The following is a 22,208-nucleotide window of genomic DNA, read 5'->3' as shown; positions in this document are numbered from 1 at the left end:
AATAAGTGGAGATGGCTGTAGATTTATAAAAAACATATGACCACGTGAAGAGACCACTAAGCTCCAGAATGCATAAGGTGTGTGTGAAGAGAGAGATTCTGACATTATATTCTATTTACTATGATAGAAAAATCCAAAATGAAGACAGGGGTACAAAGAAATTAGGGACAGTGATGCATTTTAAATTTTCCATAATAAAACGTCTGAAGAAAGAACCGTTATCAAACAATGTGATAGATGGAACCTACTTAGTCTAAGTTTGTTTCAGTTACAGAAGTAATTTTACTAAACTTGAAAAATGTGGCGGAATAAGGGTCATCTCGTTATTTCTGTCGTGAAGGCAATTAGTATATTAACTCCCTCAAACATTATGTGATAAATAAAACGATTAGAGAGCCATATTGGTGCCTGGATTTCGGCCATGAGGATAATGTGAGTGTTACAGCCATTTGGGTTGTTAGTAGTAGAAAGGAAGTGGGAGGCATAAGTGTGGTGGCATCAAGCTGCAACATTGTCTGAATTAGTTACTTTTGCCTTGCTCTGACAAAATACTTAGCAAAAGCAACATGAGGATGGGAAGAAGAGGCAATTTGGCTCACAGTTCAGAGGAATACAGTTCATCGGGTGGGAAAGCAGAGGGGCAGGAGTGGTTGGTGGGTAATGTTACATCATTAGAGAGCAGACAGCACTAAGAATGCTAGAACTCAGTTTCTCTTCTCAAGTCTGGGCCTGCAGCCCAGGGAATGATGCTGCCCACCCAGACCAAGACCAAAACCACCGGGGTCGATCTTCTCAACTTAGTTAGATCTTCCTGAAAACACTCTATAAACACATCCAGAGTTATGTCGCCCAGTCGATTCCAAATCTAGTCAAACTGACAATATGCTTAGTCCATTCCTCAAAACGCCCAGAATCTTAACAGCACCAATATTGTCCAAGAATTCAAAGTCCAAAGTCTAATCTAAGGCTTAAGACATTCTTAATTATGAGCCCTTATAAAATTAAAACACAACTTACATGTTGCCAACATAATGAAACAGTGAAATTTCCTATCCCAAGAAGGAGTGACTGTATCACACATAAAGATTGGGCTTCCAAGCAAAACCAGACTCAGTATGGCAAACACCAAATCTGGGGGCTCCATCTGTCTGATCCCCCCATGCACTGTGTGGTACCGGGAACTTTCTGGAACTTCGGTGAAGGACATAATGATGTCAGACTTTTGCAGATTGAATTCCTGCCAGACCAGCACCACAGGATGACACTGCCAAGTTTTGCTGTGGTCTTATCTCCTTCTACACAGCTGCAGTGCCCACTCAGTGTGTAGGTGGTTCGAAGAGGAAAGAGACTTGCCTCATCAGCCTTTTTGTTTTCGTCCAGGGATATCCTTCAATGGCATCCTCAGCCAATCACTCTCCTTTTCTATTCAAAAGAATTCATGTGTTCACAATTTGGAGCCTGGGGTTTGCTCTGCCCTCCTCAGCCCCACCCCCCTCCCCCGCCCGATACCTTTCCTATTAGAGTGTAAGAGTTCTCTTTTATTTATCCATCCCTGCCCTATTAGAATCTTTGAGTTCTTTTATACCCTGTCCCTCAGCAAACTGCATGGGAAAACGGTTTCACTGTAGCTCTAAAAGCAGTAAGAACTAACCATGTCACAGACTGGATGCTATGTGGTCTAAAAACTTCCTTGGCTCACTGATTTCTTCCATTCTTGAACTCAGACTCTTATTCTGGGGACACCAGCAGAAAGCAGCGAGATTCTTTGTCAGAAAATAACAGCCCAGTTTCCAATGGTTCTCTTCTGAAACCTCATGGACTAGGCTGCATTTCGGGCATTCAGCCGAACTCTCATCCAATTGGCCCATGAAACTCGGCTTCCAACAGAGTTTAGGTTTCTGCAACCCATAGCTCAAAATTCTTCCACAGTTCCTTCCACAAATCAGGTGAGAAAGCCTAAACCACCATTTGGTTGTGTTTGCCGCAACGGCACTTCCTTTTGGTATCCCTGTTCTGCATTAGGAACTTTTGTGGCTGTGACGTAGGCAGGGTTTATCAAGGCTCTCCAGGAGTGCAGTTCCGATGCCTCCAGGTGTGGAGAAGTGGCTCTTCAGTGTCTTCAGGTGGGAAACAGAGAGATACATGCCACCTCTCCACCCAACATTTTATGGTGCAGCTCACATCATATTCAAGGTTGACTTTTCCAGCATCAGTTAAAACTGTCTTGGAAAGTCCTTACAGACACACCATGGTAATTTTCCAAGGCAACTCTATCCCCAGGCAAACCAACACCAAGATTCATCATTGTGTAGTCTCCAGGTAGTGCTAGGCAAGGATTGAGTAAGATGTTTATATACTGCCCAAACCACAGACACCATGGTGAGTTTAATAGGCCAATGATTTTCTCAAAAATACACATGGATGTGGTCACTAAGAACATGTCTTTATTACCTATTGTCCCATCCAAAGGTTTCATCTCTCTGTATATCTTTTTGTCAACAATATATGCTAAGGACATGCTTATTTGACCAGATGGAAAAAGCCAGGAGAGTTTTACACCTCTTGCATTGGTGTATGAGAATGACTCATCCTTGTAAGGTTTAACTCCAAAACCAACTTTTTCAAGAACATCCCCTGCTGTATTCACTTCTTATGTATGCCATGAACATGTTGACTGGACTTGAGTTTAGCATCTACTTACTTCAATTGTGACAGTAACTATTATACTGGGTTTCTTTTCTCTTCCTAACTTACATTATAAAGCTCTTTTCATTATTTCATCTTGATTACCTTTGCCTATTATTACAAAAGTTATTTATTGAATTAAAATAACTTCTTATCCATCTGCATCTACATCTCTATGAAATACTTCTTGATGACAAGGGTGCACACAAAAATAAATTTTAACTTAGTAAATGCCTATCCATGTTATTAATAATGTAATGACCTTAAGGTATCAAATGAGAGGGCAGATTTATGATGGTGCATAAAATTCTTTATTTAGAACAATAAAGTATATGTTTATATAATGTAATTTCAAATTCAAACCTGTATCAAAAGGGTCAGGACATATACCTATTTTAAAAAGTACACATACAGTATATACACATACACATCACATTTTACAACCTTTTATTTAATTAAACTTCAGTCATAAACTATTTAGAATAGTGTTGACATAACACTTACATTACAATATGCAAACTCCAATCTATGACTGAACTAGCAATATATCTGTGAAGCCATATAAGTGTCGGAATACTTCTCAAGTCCATGGACTTAAAAAAAACAGTGGCCGAGAGACACAATAATCACATATTAATGCCTAGACTACTGGAGAAGAAGACTATAGGAATTTGATTGGAAAACGTTATTTAGTGAACTCTTTTAGCCTAGAAATTGAGTAAATGAAAATACCATAGTTTTTGCTTGTTTTAGACAATTTTCTTCTTCTAAAAACAGTCTTATAAGAAAATATTTGGAGATGGCAGTTGTGCAGCTACAATGCTTACAAACATTCCGGGATCATAAATGTTCACCTTAGTGTGGCTCCCTCCTAAACCCACACCAGTTATGAATGAGATACTGTCATTCTCTCGTGACAAAGGCCTTAAAGACTGTGTGGGACGGCAGTGCCAAGGGTTGTGTAGTCAGACTTCATGAATACATTTTTGATCGGAATGGCTATATTTAAAGCCAATTTCACAATACTGTTTCAAAGATAAACTGGCTTACTTTACAAGTCTTGTCCTACATTCCCCAATTGTAAATGGAATTTATGCATTACCATTTTTACAAATTGGCTTTAAAATATCTCTTGGCATCCAAGATCCTTAGTAGCACCCTACATTTATTTGTTCTTAGCTTTCAATACAACAAGAACATTTAAATTTACCCTCTGACACATTTCCAAATGTTATACACATCTTGTATCTCCTCATGATGAAAATGCACTATTGGTCTTGATTCTTCAGAGGTGATCCCAAAACATTTATTTAAGCAAAGATAAAAGCCATCTTATGTGTAAATGGTTGTCCAATCCACCCGACCTAAGACTGAATTCACTTTTACTAATGGACCCTATTTACACTAGAAACTAAAACAGCAAGGACTTCTCATTGTCCAAACTATTGTTCAGAAGCCAGAGCCAGGTATTTTTTTTAGGATTCTTTTTGCTGTTTTCTTTGCTTTGTTAACTGTGTGGCATAAGGGCTCACTCCCGAAGAAGAGTGACCTCTGACCTATCTACACACAAAGACAACACTGAGATCCAAAGAGAGTGGGGACATTATATCCATTTGTGGCAAAGTAGACCAACCTCCTGGCTATCTCTCTCAATGTTCACCCACCTACACCTAACTGCCTAATTTAAAAAACATATTTCTTCAACACTGTGTACAGGATAGCTAAGATTCCGTATCAGAATTAAGTCATGAAATCAAAACCTACTGTGAGAAACAGAGTGGAAAACAATCAAAGATTCCACAAAAGATTCTTCCATTCATTTATAACTTCGATTGAATTCGGGTACCAAACTCTGCGACGCACGTGAAATTGTTTCTTTCAAAGCATGTGAAAGTTCACCGAAGTGTGTTTAATTCTTATCTCAAAGTACATACTTCATCGTGGACACATACTTTTATGTATTTTCATTTTTTTCTCCTACGCAATACTTTTTGTAATGCAAAATTTAAGGTTTTTTTTTATTACTAATAGAAAGCTTCAGTTCTTCTGTGGTTCATTAAAACATGGCAGTGTGTTAAGCATGTTAGATAACAATACAAAAACCAGGACTGCTCTAACACTACCCACTGATCACACAAATAGTCTTGCTATGGGCTTGCTTCCCACCAAGGAGACACAAGGCTGCAGATTTCTTAGATCATTTTTCAAGAATCAAACTGGACACATTACAAAAGAGAACTCTCAGAAAAATGGGCAATTTAAAGGGTGATTTTATACTTTTATCTTCTCAGTTGTGGGGTTTTCATAATTTAAGAGAAATATTCAGAGCATACATGAGATACGCTAGGCGAAGGATACGCACTTTTAATCTGGAAGCAGATATGCCGTAGTTAATGTCCAAGCAGCTAGCATTCAAAATAATGTTCAGCAGTTTCCTATTGTTCATGCATTTTATTGAACCTTAGCATTTTTAAAAAAATTGACAATCTATGTTATTCTCAGTGAACCGACATGTTTAATACGCAAGACACGTCGTTCACCTTCTACCATGTCCGATACTACGACCTGTTGAATTTGTTTATTTAGTGCTACTGATTAAGACCGGGCTTGTGAGTGTTAAAATCCAACTGCTAGCTTTGAGTAGAAATGTCTATTTATTGTACTCTCAAGTCCAGTAGATAGCATCTTCATAAGCCTGAGCAAAATGAAACTACCAGATAAATAAACGAAGCCACAAAACTGAGAGGTAACAATAGGCTCAACCTATATACACCTATACCTGTGACTCATGGTGCCCTCCTGCTACTTTTACTCTCAGAGCAATCAATGCCAAGCAACAATCTAGGCCCTTTCAGTAACTGAGCTGATTTCTCACTGATTCCTAATCAGTTCTATCCTGGACTAATCTGAGAGCTCAAACAAGTAAATACAGTGTCTTGGGGCTTCATATTGCAGGAATGATAGTATTGGAGGAACCTCGGAGCATTAGAGAAGGAGCCATAGAAACCATTTGAACTCTTTGGTACAAAGAAGAGCAGCCACCATGTACTGGGTTTGTACTTGGACGAGCTTTGAGCATTTAAGCTACAACTTTTCATGCAGCTCCAAGACAGAATAGAAGCTAGCAGTTAGGTTTCCATGCACTTCTGTGTCATTACATTGAAAATGGTTTGTCTTAAGGTTTTAGCACTGGGCAAATAAAACTACTAGCAAGAATGAAGTTATAGTGTGAAAAGCTTTAAACTTCGTAGGTCTAGGGTAGGTGAAAAGAGTCTTCACCAAAAATAAAGGCAGAAGAAAAGTCATAGTTTGATTTTAGCCAATTGCTTTCAATATAGTTCAAGCAGGGGCATCGCTAGCACATGTGGTAAATTCTGCTTTGAAAGCGCAATGTTCGTCGTGGAATCGCTGCCAATTTCTGTCTAATATGAGAAATGCTGTCACACATGTTAAATAGCAAACTGACATGCACAAATACATAAAAGCTCTCTCTATTTCATTTCATAAACCTTAATGTATACAGAGTGCCAGATTTTAAATAAATGGCTATGTTTAAAGAGATAATGGTTATACTGCAAATAACTAATGTTTTCTGACTCCTTGCACTCTTGCAGAATACGAGTGACTTAGTTTGCAACTCCCATATTAGAATAAAGTGTCTATTTCTAATCTTAGGTACTAAATACCATCATTCATTCTTATTCTCTCCCATCAGGATTTAGAAAAAAAAATGGAATCCTTAAACATTCAGCATTTTCTCCCAAATCTGCAGTAGTTTCAAAACATAAAACGTGTCACATTATATCTTTGCAAACATGATTTACACACTCTAGAGTGACTGTCAAGGGAAAAGACCGGCTTCACTAGGAGCCAAATGTCTTCCTTGGCATGTTCTTCCGCTGGTCCACATTGACAATTTTTTCCTGTAAAGACTCTTCCAGAGAATCTTCCATACACCGTGGCATCATACTGCAGTTCAGCACGGGCTCCACTGCTTGGATAGAACTAGCTACCCATGTCCACCTTTCTAGTCAGATATGATGCACATGACTTACGTCATGGAAGAGCTGACATTTAGGCTGCTCTTGTTAATCCATAACTACAGAGCAGACGAATGAGCCTGCTCTAAAGAAAAAGAAAAATACTCCCCATGGCTTTCAACTCCATACAGTGGCTGATGCTACGGAGTTACTGTTTCTTTAAATTGTTTTCTACATCCCTTTGTGAAAAAAAAAATGCCCCCTCCCCCCCCAACTATCCAGGCTGAAATCTACTTGTAGAGACCATAATTAAACTACGGGCTGCAGGTTGTTAACTAATGAACAAAGCTGGGCGGGTTTTCAGCACTTCAGACATTTCCCAAGCCATGCGAATGGCGCAAGTAGACTGGACACGTGTTCTCGTCCCCATCATCACTTGCAAAACCTTCAGAGTCCTGCTCCGTGCAACTTCTTCTTTACAGATGATAATTCAGTGCAGGTTTCACAGCAAAACACTCTGCTCCAACTTCTGAGTCATCCATACAAGGTCACGGGTAGCAAGAACAGGTAAAGATGAGGTCTGTCACTTGAGACAGGAATAGGAATTTGTTTAAAGCTGCTTCATTTATGAAGCAAACATGAACTGTTACCAGCCTAGAGAGGAAGAAAGAGGAGAGGGATTAAAATGTGTCTTTCTGCCTCCTTTTTTCACCCCCAATAGCTAAATTCATATAAAAACCCAGAATGAGAAACCAAGTTAATAAAGTGTGTTCTACTTAGTCCCAAAGAACTGGGGAGGACTATGTAATCAGCTGTGAGGATTAGCCAGTGTCTCCTCGGGAAGACTTTATCTCAGGTGATCTTATTTATAGTGTGTCGTCTATTTCTTCTCATTAGAAAATAAGTTCCGGAAGACTAGATTTACTTTCATTGTTGCCACACAATTCTTAGAGCAGGGCCTGGCACGTGTGTAGATTATAATATAGATTATAATGCTATAATCTACATGCAGCAAATATCTCTTGAACATATGAATGGATACATCTCCCTGTTTATCTATGCATGCAAGCAAGAAAATGGAGGCAGCCTGTGGGTCCATTAGCAGGCGGGTGGATAATGAAATGTGCTACATATTCACGATAGACTTCTAGTCAGTCACAAAGGAGAGGTAAATTAAGATAAATTGGCAGGGAAATGCTTGGATCTAGAATGTATAATACTAAGTGAGGTGAGCCCAAACTCAGAAAAAAACAAAAGACAAACCAACATGTGGTCTCTTGTGTGCCTTATGTGCAGATCCTATCATGTAATGTACACACACACACACACACACACGAGTGTAAGTGTGGATAAAGCCTGAGAAGCTGCAAAGGAAACCAAGAGAAGGTGAAAACAGGTGATGAGGAAGGAAAGGTTTGGAGTAGAGAAGAGGACACAAAAGAGCGGTGAGAGAGGAAGAGATGATGGGCAGGGCAGGGGGTGGGGTTACGAGGTAAGCATATTCTACTTGGGTTTAGTACGTATTTCTTGATGTGCTATAAAAATCAAAGGTATCTTTATAAAAAATGTAGTTTTTTCTATTAAAGAAAAGTGGTAAGCTACAGGAAGGTCGGAGAAATGATACACACACACACACACACACACACACACACACACACACACACACACACAGCCATCCTGAAATCCATTTTTTTAATGTAAGCTAATAAAAATAACATTTAAATTTGAAAAACAATCTAGATGTGATAGTACAACACTACAGAGACCGAGGCAGAGACAGGTAGATCCCTGAGGATCGCTGGTCAACCAGCCCAGATGTGTTGGTAAGCTCCAAGCTGATAAAAGATGTCTCAAAAGCCAAGATGGAGGATGGCACCCTGAGACCGACAGAGTTGTTCTCTTGTCTCAACGGGCACACACGCACATAAGCACACATGCAGGAGGAGAGAAAAAAAATGTATCGTTCTGCCTTCATTCTACCGCAGCACCACTTGTCTCATTCTGTGACCGGAGGGTGAGCAATCTATGTAACTTGGAAGTTCTCTAGCATGGACTAGGAGAGAGACGATGAAAAACGGGCATTGGCAGCCCAAGGTAGCGTCTGCAAGGTGCAGAGAGGGAGCCGGATGGAGTGGCCTAGGACTCATATCTGCAGAAGGTGGAGAGGCAGGGGAGAGACCACCAGGCTCATCTCTGAGCAGCTCCAGGATCCTGGCTGCCGAGCTACGCTCTAATAGTCACTTCTCACCAAGGCAGCAAGCTCATACTCGGCCTCTCTACTCCAAGGGAGAATAACTGAAATCCTGGCACCACACGTCGAGGAATTCTTTTGGCCTTCCTCTATCTTATTGTACTTGGAGAAACACGAAAGCCATACTTTGTTTTAGTTTTTCAGTGCTGGTGTTCAAGCACTGAATGCTCATGTAGTTCTGCGTTCCCGTAATTTAGGCAAGCAAAATGAAACCCATACAGATCAATGGAGAGGGGTTAAAAGAAAATTTCAGAAATCAATGTTTTAAAAATAGAGCGTCCTGAGACAAGCAGATCGGAAACACGGGAAGCGAGGAAGCTATGCGTAATTTGAAATTCTAGAGTTAATCGCCCATAGAGAAACAGGATTGGAAATCTATTTTGAATTTTTTGTTCTTGAGTCACCAAAGCAAAGAAAATGAAATTGAAGGCTGGCAGCAATTTTTCCCATAGAGCAAAGTTACATCTCTTTAGAATGATAGTTTGGATTTGGCAACACGGTCATGATGTAAACAGAACGAATGCTGTTATCCCATACGGTGATATATTGCTTAATGAGGGGGATGCCTTCTTACAAACAAGTCGTTAGGGGATTTTGTTATACACAATATTTATGTATGTCTACAAATCTAGGTGGGTTAACTCACTACACAACTAGACTATATTATACGGTATTGTATGATGATACTGCTGTTAAGTGTGGTACCCAGGCTGATAGGTCAACAGATGCTATATGCCTTCTTATGAAAATATAGAGGTTATCAGATCCTGAATCATCTAGTGTCCTACAGCTATTTGCAGAGCTAAGGCTTGAACTCAGGACTTGGCGAACCTTTTCTAGACCTTGACTCTATAATGCAGGAGCAAAAGAAAGCTCACCACACAACTTTAAAAATATCAAAAGCGATCGGGGTCTCAATGACTACTTACCTACCATTTCAAAGACTGTGCCCTAAATGTCCAGGCTTACCTTAAGCTTCTCCTCCTACCAAGTCTCAGACCTATTTCTCCCACTGTAGTTCAGATCTACAGGAAAACTTATGTTGTGCTCTGTTTTCAATCTTCTTTACGACTTTCTACTTATATGTGTGTTTGTGGATACATAAATTATAATGTATAATATATGTAAATTATAGCATATAGCATATAAAAATATATGTTGCATGTTACGACTTCGAAAACACTTAAAGTTGTATACATTGAAATTATATGTGTGAGTTTAAATATTTTTGAAATTATAATAGCTTACTTCCTCCTACCATGGAAAGGCAACGGAAAGTAACTAAATGAACAAACAAATACATATTATTTCCCATCAGCCAGCCTTCTCTTTGAGGTAACAGCATTTTCCCCAAGGTTTCAAGTAAGATTCTGCATAGATGACTCTCAAATTCTAGTCTACTGTCCCAGCCCCAAGTGATGTCCTCCATTTGATGTCACTACGTGTAATAACATCTCAGAACTATCAATACTTATCATCAGTTCCCTCTCTCGACTCCAGACATCTCATTTCTTTTAATAACACCATCATCCATTCTTAAATTCCCAATCATCTCTGAGACTCATGAGGCTGCACAGTCTACCAGTAAAGACTGGCTGATTCTTCTACGGCAATGTCTCCAAAGTGGGAATTTAAGAATGGACGATGGCCCTGACCCTAGTTCTCATTCTCTCCCATCTGAATGGGAGACAACTCTTCTGAGTATAACCTCTCCCTCTATCCCTCCTGGTCATACCAGCATCTGATGATTTTTCCTAAGACTGCTTTGATGGATAGTTAGTGCTTTTCTAACCCCTCAAACAGCTTTTATTAGATTACTTAATAGGATATAAACTATAATTTCTAGAATTCAAACCTGCTTTCAAACTGATGTCCCCTCTTTCTGACCCTGTGCGCTGGATAGTTTTGTGTTAACTTGACACAGGCTAAAGTCATCCAAGAGGAGAGAACCTCAACTAAGAAAATGCCTCAGGCTGTAAGCAAGCCTGTAAGACATTTTCTTATAGTCTTTGATAGGGGAGGACCTCAGCCCATTGTGGCTGGTGCCACCCCTGGGCTGGTAGTCCTGTGTTCCATAAGAAAGCGGGCCAAGCAAACCATGAGGAACAAGCCAGTGAGCGGCACCCCTCCATGACCTCTGCATCAGCTCCTGCCTACTGATTCCTGCCCTGTTTGAGTTCCTGCCCTGACTTCCTTTGATGATGAACAGTGATATGGAAGTAGAAGCCAAATAAACCTTTTCCTCCCCAACCTGCTTTTTTTAGTCAGGGTGTTTCCTCATAACAACAGTAACTCGAACTAAGACACCGTGTGTGTGTGTGTGTGTGTGTGTGTGTGTGTGTGTGTGTGTGTGTGTGTGTGTGTATGTGTGACTTTCCTTGGAGTCAATTTGTACAACTTCTGGAGCTTTGGAGCACAGTTTGTACTCTGAGATCTTCCTCTGTCCATGCCATGCACAGTATCCACTTTAACCCTTTCTATTGCTAATAAAATCCTATCACCCGCCATTTGATGTATGTAGTGTAAACACCACCTCTATCAATGATAGAACCAAGCTTTCTCTTCTCGACATAGATTTCTCCACCCGGTCAAAGAGAGATTGCATGTGGGTGGGCCCAGCACAACCCTTAAAGTTGTATATATTGAAATTATATGTGTGAGTTTAAATATTTTTGAAATTATAGTAACTTACTTCCTCCTACCATGGAAAGGCAACGGAGAGTAATTAAATGAACAAACAAATACATGTTATTTCCCATTAGCCAGCCTTCTCTTTGAGGTAATAGTGTTTCCCCCCAAGGTTTCAAGTAAGATTCTGCGTAGATGACTCTCAAATTCTAGTCTACTGTTCCAGCTGTCCACATCAATGTCCAAGGGATGTGACAAATTCAGATCTTCTATAAGCGGTGGTCTCATCTCTAACTTCTTACTGTGGGTCCTTTGCAAAGTCCATTAGTTATTTTTGAGCTTCGTAAATGTATTTACTTAAAAAAAAAAAACAGTTCTGTAGTAATTCCCTTTGTAAGCCACAATTACAAGGAGGACACAACTGTGCTATGCCATCTTGCACACACCAGAGTCCCTTTTACAGCTTGTTGGAGTAACATGGTGAGAAGAATAAAGAATACAGTATCCCTATAAGGAAACAGTATTGATGAAGCTTTTAATGTAAGTTACCTCCACTCTACTTCTCTCTTTTAATCTGTACTGCATACAACCCACTTCATGAGTTCTGTATAGACAGTTAATATCATCTAGGTAACAAAGACAGTTTTTAATGTAATATAAATACTTTCGTGTTTCATGTCCAATCAATGCAACTTTAGCATTTTTTTAAATGGAAATTTCTCCTGTTTCTGGTTCATCATTTAGTTCTTTTTGCATTGTTTCCTTATTTTAAAAAGGTTACTTTTTTTTTGTCTTCAAATTTTATTTCCTTTGGAGAATTACCTTTGTAATATTCACTCTTTGACTTGGTTAAATTGATTTAAGACACACTGATTCACTCAGTCAACAAACTTTCACACAGAGTCCATTTTATCCGTGCTATGAGCTCAGTGCTAGGAATAAGGTGCAAACTGGACCAATCCAGCTCCTGTCTTTGCATGTTATGAGACTAGCTGAAGTACTTATACATCACTTGATTATGTTTGCTCTAAACTGTCATCAATTCTTTTCCTCCTAAGCAAGTGGCTTGGGTTCCGCATCACAATCCAAATGTCACAGGGCAAGCGCCATCATCAAAACCACAGGATCGCTGAAACGAAATCCCCAAACCAAACAAGATCGGATATCATCGGAGCTTTTAAGGTGCCATCAATCACTCAAGATGTGACATGTGAATAACTGGCATAAAAGAACTGAAATTGCAGATCCAGAAAAGGAAAGCTGTGGCTTGTGCAGGGGTTCAGTGGCAGAGACCGGGGTTTCTAGAATGAACAATAACTTCAGCTCCGAGAATACTGTTTTAGGAAATAATGAAGAGTCGACGTACTTTTAGTGTTAGACGGGGATGGGGGCAGGGATGAGCCCGGAGAACCTAAGATGGGTTGGGATAAGAGGATCATAGTCCTGGTGCACATGACAGTCACAGGGACGGCTGAAGGCAAAAGCCGTACGTATATGGAGCAATTATCATCTCATGGTAAGCCCAGCTGTGAAAAATGGTCTTTCGTGCCAATCAAAGCGAGTTATTAGAGCAATAGGCAGAGACTATGACCCGGGTACCCCTGGGAAGATTTAGTCTAGAGATAATTTTGGAATCTGGGACAGAATGACAGCCGAGAGGACACAGACCTGCAGGGAAAGGAGACAACAGTTCAACACATACTCTATCAGAAGTAAGGTGTGCGGGAAGAACAGAGGCTCCTGGGTGAGGAGCAGGCATCCTTGCCAGCTGTGGGAAACGCAGGCGAGGGTGGGCAGTCATTAATGACCAGGTACCAGAGGGAAAAGGGAGTCAAAGGTTGAACTGATAGTGGATCAAGCTGATAGCTTTCCAGGTGTCCCTCCAACCACGTCTGTGCCTCAGAGCAGGGAAGGAAGATGGTGTGAGCGATAAGAAGCATCGGCCGGTTCCACCCAACCCCTATTCACCTTTCTTGCAAAGGAGACCCCACCCCAAATCACACAGTCACATCAGGTATCTGGCTGGGATAGCGTGTGTGTATGAGCAGCCCTTCATCACGTGGCCTTTTGACTTGAACATTTTATTCTGGCGATAAGATGCTGACTATTTTTTTTTTAATGGTGGGAAAACTCTTTGGCTTTTTTCCCCCCCTCTTTATTAAATATCTAGCAAGTGGGTCGCTATCATTTGATAGTGGGCACAGCTAATTAGAATTGGTTGTGTTTATCGTTTCTTTATTTTTTATTCCTAATTTGCTGTTCACTCTGACTCCACGTTAGCAATCGATGATTAATGTTTCACACCATCTCCCATCTAAAAGGAATTCACTAATAGGGACCAACACTACCCACCTTTCAAAACCTGAGATTTGCCAGTCAGAGGCTCAGGATTCAACTGTGTAACAACTTAATCTACCATTTAGCAACCAGTCCTATCAAGGACATAAAAATACAGTTTGTTTCTAAATGTCTGCCTTGCAGCCAACCATCTGACTGAGCTCAGGAACCCCAATGGAGGAGTTAGGGGAAGGACAGAAGAGGCTGAAGGGGCCTGCAACCCCAGAGGAAGAACAACAATATCAATCAACCAGATCCCCCAGAGCTCCCAGGGACTAAACCACCAACCAAAGAATGGAGGAACCCATGGCCTTATCTGGCATTTATGGGATGGGAAGCCCTGTGTCCTGTGAAGGCTTGATGCCCCAGCTTAGGAAAATAATAGGGTGGTGGGGTGAGAGTGGGTGGGTGGGTGGGTGGGGGAGCCAGGGGAGGAGGGTGGAACAGGAAGTTTTCAGAGGGGAAACCAAGAAGGGGGGTAACATTTGAAATATAAATAAACAAAATAACCAATAAAAAAAAAGATTTTCTATGATTTCCAACAACTTACCACTGTGCGAAGGTAACAATGTTGATACATCCACAATTACACCTCTTGAAACTCTCTCTCTTTCTGTTGCAACATACTGAAAAACAATAAGAAAAATCCTTTTTGTCTTGGACAAATTCTAAAGCACATCAAGAACCAGATATTCTAAGAAACTATTCTAGAAATGAAGCAAATAGAGTAGCAAAAGATTGCTGGGGGTGTTGGGGTGGGGATGACCTATATACATAAGAAGCTTCTTCCTGCCTGTCCTAGAGGGAAGAAAGATGATTTCGTGTTGATATTATCTGCTGACGTACTTTAAAAATTACACTGAAAATGCTTATATGCTTCGTGTGTGGGCCTGGGCGTGTGTGTGTGTGTGTGTGTGTGTGTGTGTGTGTGCGTGTGCTGACAGATATAGTAAGAGAAAATACCATGCTGAAAATTATAATCGAAGGTACAAAACAAAGTGCTGGAGGGAATGGTGGAAGAAGCATCATGGTCAGTTACAGTAGGTTGGGAAACATTTTAAAATAATGGCTTTATTTATTTAGCTTTAGGTAGAATACCAAATTCCTTGGAGAAAACTAAAGGATGTGAAAAGCAGAATGAAGTGAAAAGTTATATCCAGGGCCGCAGGGGAAAGCCACGGACAGCGTTTTGAACAAGAAGTAGCACCTCAAACAGAGATTTAAGAAATAACATGGCAGAGAGTGTGTTTACAAGAGCTGAAGATAAAAGGAGTGTGGTCATCGCGACTCAGACAACACATAATACAGACACCAGACACAGGTGAAGAAAGGTTATCTCCAAAGGACCTGAGGACTCTGTAGAAAAGGGGACAGAGGCAAATGTGCCTTCCCAGACAGTAATTCACAGGTAAAGACGTACGATTGGAGACACAGTGGAAGGCCAGAAGTTGCAGGAGATCTGGAGCACACTGAATGGGAGGAGCGGCCAGGAACACCTCCCTAAAGATGTCAGATTCACGCGTATGCACAGCATGAGAAAGGACGACACCGAGCTTATTTGAGCACACAGTTAGGAGAACAAAATACCTTATCTCATTATCCTCTTCATTAATCTGTATATTTTCAACTGCCCTTGTAAGACTTGACTGTTTCTTCTGGAAAAACAAAAACAGTGACACCTATTGTAGAGACACCAGTGACTGCTGCAGTGCTTGAGGTCAGTGGTCTACACTGTTACCGTGAAAGCCAACTGAACCGCTCTCACGGGTGCTTTCTCTTTAGCAATCAAGAGATTTCGGGGTGTGTCCGTGAAAGCATGGTCAGCTCAACATTCGCGGGCTGTTCTATAAACAGCCATCACGTTAAAAAAGATGCTTCTTAAAGCTGAGTCATAATGATTTGGCATACTCAGAATTTTAGACAGACCAGTAAGGCATCAAAGAGAGGGCATTCAAACTGGCAGCCACATAAAGGGATGTCTGTTTGGCTTTTAAACATAGGATTCTCAATATATTTTCTTTCTTTTTGTATTGAATTCAGACCATGAAACTGGGCCCCATCCCTTAAGTGTGTCTACTCTGTAATAGGGGGCACAATGGTGGAATCTTTCCTAAAGTTTGAATGTCTTTGAGAGGCCCTGTGTTATAGCAAGAACAATCGTTTCTTCAATAGAACCATTAAGAGAAGTGTCTCTGTCTTTCATATATATATATATGAAAAACAAGTATATAAAGTTGATGATGGGGTAGAAAGAATAATAATGCTCACCTTCCAGTATAAGGCTCCAAAAGCAAAGCCAATTACAAGCGAAATGAGAGCCGGCAGTGCCATTGCTGTCCATTGTAGGCCCGGGTCTTCAGGGGACTTTGCGGCTTTCCCTACAATTCAAAAGAACATGGTGGTGAAAAAAATCGGCTCTATTCTAGAGGTCTGGCTATTAGATTGTGGCTGCTCCCCAAGGACTCTGTAATGATGTGCACAGCCTTTTACAGTTTTCAAACAAGCGGCGTTGTCTGCTCAATTTTGGTTTTGCAAGCAGTATAAGTTCATGTAGTCTCTAAGAGACAGAGGCATTTAAAATTAAAAAAAAAAAAAAAAAAAAAAGGAAGAAACCCAACAGGCAGGAAGAGACTTGACACAGCGAAGGTTCATGCATGTTTGGAATCCAGGCTTGATACATTCCTGAGCAGAAAAGACTTCTACCATCAAGCAAATCTTTCCTCTCTCATCGATTATCTTAATATTATTTAGCTTTCTTGCTTTTAGCATTCTGACCCCCCCCCCAATTTAAAGGAACCTCGAAAGATGGATCAGATCCTGCATGCATCCAGCTAGGGTTAGCCTGTTGCAGACAGCAAATCAATAAATGCACGCTGCAGGTAAAGCACTTTAAGCAGCCTTAACATTGTGGCTCTTTGCTCGTTCACAACCTCAGTACACACAGGGGAGCAGGATTTTTTTTTTTTTTTTTACATCTTACATGGGAAAATTTGAAACTCCTCTGAAGAATGACTAAAGCCAACAGTGTCACCCTGCATGAAAATAACACCTTAGCGACAAAAATAAATGGCCCTGACTGTTGATACCTTCCTTTACCCTGGTTCACCTTTCCTTGAGAAGGTGAATGAGTCCCACAATGGTCTTTCTCCCAAAGTAAGACAGACATAGGACTCATTGCAAAAAAACAATTTAGCTATTTGGAAACAGTGGCGCATTTGCTAGCCTGAAATTCCCTTTCAAAGAAATTAGACATTTTTCAACAACTACGGGACACAAATTAAAACGGGATCAAGGTAGAGTGACCGCTTTTAGGTAACCTTGGAACGGTACTGAGTCACAAGGTGAGCTGACAATTACTTACTAACATCCCTCTAAGTGATTACTAGAGAGGAACAGATCCAATTGTATGTGCACCCCATGTTGATAAGGGGGGAAACTCACAGGTTTATTCTAGGAAGTAAGAAGTAAATTGTATCTACCAGTACATGTGGATGACGGGGAGGGGATTTCCTAACTCTCTATTTCCTGTCCTCCCCAAATCACGTTTGTTGTGAGCTCGTGCGCATGTGCGTGTTAGAGGGACTGCTTAGGGATGGGTGCTCCGTATGAGACGCAGGGATTGTGTGTGGAGAGTCGTTCGAAGTTGTGTCATCCACTTACACAATAATAAACTGACTCCTCACGGCAAAATGAATAGTTCTATCATACAGCCTCAGGACAGACATGTTTTAGGCATCCCAAATTGAGAACCAATAGTCATTTATCGCTCCAAAGCAAAATAGCTCCCCAAGTCGCGAGGAGACGGAGGGTAACTGAAGTATTGATGTACATCACGAGCAATTGCTGTCACTTTAGGAATTTCACTGTCTGCGAGCAAATAAGTTGGCTATTTGTGCTTGTATCCCTTTGACGGACAACCTCCCGTGGCCACCACTATCTACTGGGACCGTTCGCCCTGGAACTACTGGTCAACACAAGTCGTAGAGTCTAAAACACAACAACATTCCTTCTGTGGGAAAGGAAGAGAGAGCGGCCCTAAAAACAAGGGGAAGAAAAGACCTGGGCGATGGTCGATGGTCCTTCTCTAGAGCTCATCTCGGCTTCTCTTACTTCACGCTTGCAAACCTGGCCTCAGTTCTTCCAGTCATGCCAAGAATGCTGAGAGTGAGGGGACAGCTTTACCCATAAAGGCTTGCTAACATCATCTACAACACCTCTAATAGGCCTTTCCACCAGAACTGGATGCATCAGAACCCGCATGAAGGGTATTTGAACCAAAGCCCACGAAGATTACAGAACTCCCTTGCTTTATACAGCAATCGTCTGCCAAGACCTTGTGGGAAAAAGAACTGATCTGGACAGCACCTGAGTCATCCTTTATCCCTGGGTCATTAAGGCAAGGATTGTGTCTCCTTATTACTAAAACCTGTCCATGAGTGACACAGCGTATAGTTGTTACAAATCATACCAGTCAACATCTGGAAAACACCAGAACAAAGAAAACGATGTTGATCTTGCTGAGTTTCTTTTTAGGGAGTTAGACTGCTTAAGGACTCCATGACAATGCCTCTCTCGGCACTTAGGAAACAGGCAAATGATTCAGATCCCAAATGGTTCTGTCACTGGTCCACCATTTCATTGTCCCACAGCATCTAGTCGCCTTCAAAGTTGATGATTAACTCTTACTAACCATTAAGAATGGCCCATGCACATGCATACTAACGTGTTTAAATTCACAGAAGTCCCATGAAAAGGGAATTATTACGTACTGATTGACAAAGGATTTACAAAGCTTAAGCAGCTTGTCCATGGTCACCCGTCATGCTATTATGTGTCCAGTTATTCTGAGGGACAACAGATCTCTAGATGTGCTAAAAAACCATGCACCATACTACTTCAATACTGTTTAAGAGGCTCTCAAGCGTGAGTGTTTTGAGAATAAAGAATGCCATTTAGTCTGTAAGTATAATCTCATTCGTAGAAATAATACTCCTATATATTATTCCATTTCTCCTCCCCATCCCCTAACCCCAGATATTCACATCTTTCATAAGTCTTGGTCCTCTGATTGTCACAACTTATAAGACTTATCCCACCAAATTACAATGCTTTTCTCAAGTTCTCCTGACCACTCTTCCCCAGTTTAATTTTCTTTATGCTATGAGTAAAAAACACATTTCAAAAACTTCTATGACGATTCCTATTAGGTATCACATTCTTCGATATGAATGTGAGCGCCACAGTAGATTGCTTTATGCATTGGTATCAACTTCTGAGTGGCATTCTACCTAGCCAAGCTGTGACATGTAAGACCTGTGTTTTACAAACAAAAGAAGAAACAGCAAAATAAACAAGGATGAGATAGGGGAGGAAAACTATAAAAGGATGTCCACCTTGCAAAATAAATTAATAAGTTAAGAATTAAATAGTATTGGGTTTTGCATCCAGGTTTGTTTGTTTTTGTTTGTTTGTTTGTAGTTGGTAAGTTAGGACATTCTGTTGCTTCTAATGGTGATGGTGGTAGCTTTCTCCAACTCCACAATTATAATTCTCAACATAGTATATGAAACTCCTATTTTCACAAATTACCTCATAAACAGTACAAATGAGTAATTGCTAAAAAGAAAGAAATATAAAAGTGAGACCCATTCGTGGTTCATTATCTAGCATTTATTTGGCTTCTCTAGTCTGGGAAGACTATGACCAAACTTATGACATAGCTTTGAGATTAGAAAAAAGTAAAACTTGGAAATTCAAGACTCTAGACAAAAATCAAGAAAAATGAGTACAAAGAAAAAATCACCTATTATACATCATCTTTCACATTGCTCAAAAACACGGAGAAAAACGATACAAGCGGTGATTTTTGTATTTCAAGTTCAATATCTTTGGAAGACAATGTCATGGTGTCTTTAAAGGAAGACAAGAAAGTTTTACTAACCTAGAACTTGCTATCTAGTAAAAAAAAAAAAAAAACATCCTGTGCGTGCAGCAAATTGTATACATTTCTCAAAGAAAAGAGATTTGTTGCCAATCTGTATTACTCAAATGCTAAAGGGGTTACTTCCTGAAGAGTTAACCCCAGGTCAGAAGGGTGGACCGAGTAAAGAATGTTAGGAAAGTAACATACAATGTGACATATATTTTTCTACTTGAAAGGATATAGAGTTGCTTCGAACAACCCTTTGAAAGCTAAATATGGGAGTTTATGGCTTCAAGGAAGGTCCATGTTTTTTTTGAAGTGCACCAACCAAGGCACCAATATTAACTCTAAGAAAAACATTACAAGGAGAAATGCTTATTTTAGTACCTAAAGTCACTATAAATAACATGAAAAGATATTGAAGCTCAAATAGAAAGGAAAATGGATCTCTCAGAAGAACGGGGCTCAAATCAAGAAACAGGATAAAAACCAGAGCAAGAAACAAGTGGAAAAGCCCACAGATCCAAGTTCAGTCACAATGGCCTGAAATAGGAAGATTTGTAATACCCAAGACAGCTGGGTGTGGTACCACGTGGCTGTAATCACAGTGCTTCAGAGGCCGAGGCAGGCTGATTGCAAATTTGAGGTCAGCCTGGTTATGTATTAAGAATTTGCTCACAGAAAAACAAAACAAAACAAAACAAAACAAAAAAAAGAACAAAACAATGCACGCATGCATACTTTCGAAAGACAAGGTACAAAAATGTGTGTGACTCAGTTATCAGCAGTACAGCAGCATATTTTTTCCCCTTTAAGGAAAGAAATTAGCTTAAAGTCAACAATTTCATTATTCCAACTTAAGACAGGTTGAGTGAGTTAAAAGCAAAGTGTTGAGGATGAAAATAGTAAATATTAATATCAAGAAAACAGAAACAGAGTTTCAGAGATGCTAAAGGTGGCTCCTTCGATGAGTAGACAAAGAAAAATATGACAAACGAGTACCAGGCCTGGTCCCTTGAGTACCAGTCCCTTTGTGAAATTTGTCAGATCTGATATGTTATATGCATGCAGTTCACAATTTCCGCTTTCAGAAGTCCATCCTGAGAGCAGTGGACTTTGTAGACTGCCAGCCCGAGCATTCTGGCAGCATCCTTCCCTTAGATGTATATCAAATGTCTACACTGTGAAATATATTTTTCAGGGATAAAAAGACTAAATATAGCTTTATTTAAGGTCCAGGTCAAGTTTTGATAGAGAAACATTCTAAAGCATGGACTTCAGAGAACTTTCTTTAAAGACTGAATAAGCTATTATGAATCTGTAAAAACAGAAACCAGAGTATTCCCAGTATATTCAATAATCTTTATAATGATCATTGCACAGACATGAAAAATAAGATAGTCTTCCAGGAACGTGGGTTCTTGGGCAAAGAGGACAGAAATTTTAGGGAAAGAAGTCCATTCTTCTTCAACATACATTCTTAGGTAATCTAACAGCATCAGCAAATTTCCAAACATGCAGTAGTAAATATGGAGACACAAAACTGAAAATAGCCTTGACATTGTGGAGAGTTAGCACATGCACTTGAAATCTGAAAACTCCACTTTGATCAGGGACATTCTCCACAAAGTCTATTTTAAGCCTACCATGATTCAAAATAAGGCCTTGCTTGTATTTTTTTTTCCTTCAATTAATTTCGTGCCTTATTTAAAATAACCTTCGCAGAAAGTTGATTGGCCTAATTTTGTCATGGTCATCTTAACCTCTAAGGAGATCCGATTCTACAAACCAGATATTTAATTGTCAGGAAGCCCATACAAGGAATAACAGTGACAGAACAGCATTATTAGTAGTGATTTATAAACTTTAAGTCCATGCAACACTCCTATAGAGGATACTTGGAGCCATGCATGCAGTAAATCAGATATGTGTACTTACTATTACTGCTACTGCTGTCATTCCTAAGGGAACTGGCTGCAACAGGGGGTAACATAAATGGTTTTGTGACACTGACTCTGGAATCTAAATAGAAAGCAATAATGTGTCAGTGTTACATGGTGAACTTTTGAATCATAGAGTCCCCCAAAGGCGAAGTGCAATATCACAGTAGGTGCTGGGTCTGCCTCCCAAGTCTAGATTATTATTTCATACTCAGCTTGGCTGCTCAGTTTTGTCAAGCGATACACCATAACTGTCTTGTAGAGTGAAGGCTTATTGCATGCACAGACATGCTTAGGAACATGTTTATAATAGCGAGGAGCTGTTGGTAACTCGTCATGTTTTAAAAGAAAGCAATGAAGTTAGTTCCCCCATAGGGACCCAGCTCGGGGAGAGTGGGGATTCAGAATGACCTGCTGAGGCTCAGAACTCAAGTCTCAGAGTTTGAACCTTATGGAAAAGACAT

General features: G+C 40.2%; 1 protein-coding gene across 2 annotated transcripts in view; it reads right to left on the bottom strand.

Annotated features, from left to right (window-relative positions):
* Positions 1 to 2,977: 2,977 nt before the first annotated feature.
* Kitlg (KIT ligand) overlaps positions 2,978 to 22,208 on the bottom strand; it is an 81,163-nt gene continuing 61,932 nt past the window's right edge. Inside the window, 5 exon segments of one of the 2 annotated variants that reach the window (NM_021843.4) lie at positions 2,978 to 7,319; positions 14,432 to 14,507; positions 15,469 to 15,536; positions 16,150 to 16,259; positions 21,743 to 21,826. In NM_021843.4, the coding sequence (NP_068615.1) occupies positions 14,468 to 14,507; positions 15,469 to 15,536; positions 16,150 to 16,259; positions 21,743 to 21,826 (302 nt within the window). In that variant the 3' untranslated portion in view covers positions 2,978 to 7,319; positions 14,432 to 14,467. 2 annotated transcript variants of the gene reach the window in all.

The sequence above is a fragment of the Rattus norvegicus genome, chromosome 7 (assembly GCF_021556685.1).
Source record: "Rattus norvegicus strain SHRSP/BbbUtx chromosome 7, alternate assembly SHRSP_T2T, whole genome shotgun sequence".
Lineage (NCBI taxonomy): Eukaryota > Metazoa > Chordata > Mammalia > Rodentia > Muridae > Rattus > Rattus norvegicus.
This window is presented reverse-complemented; position numbering and strand designations above follow the sequence as displayed.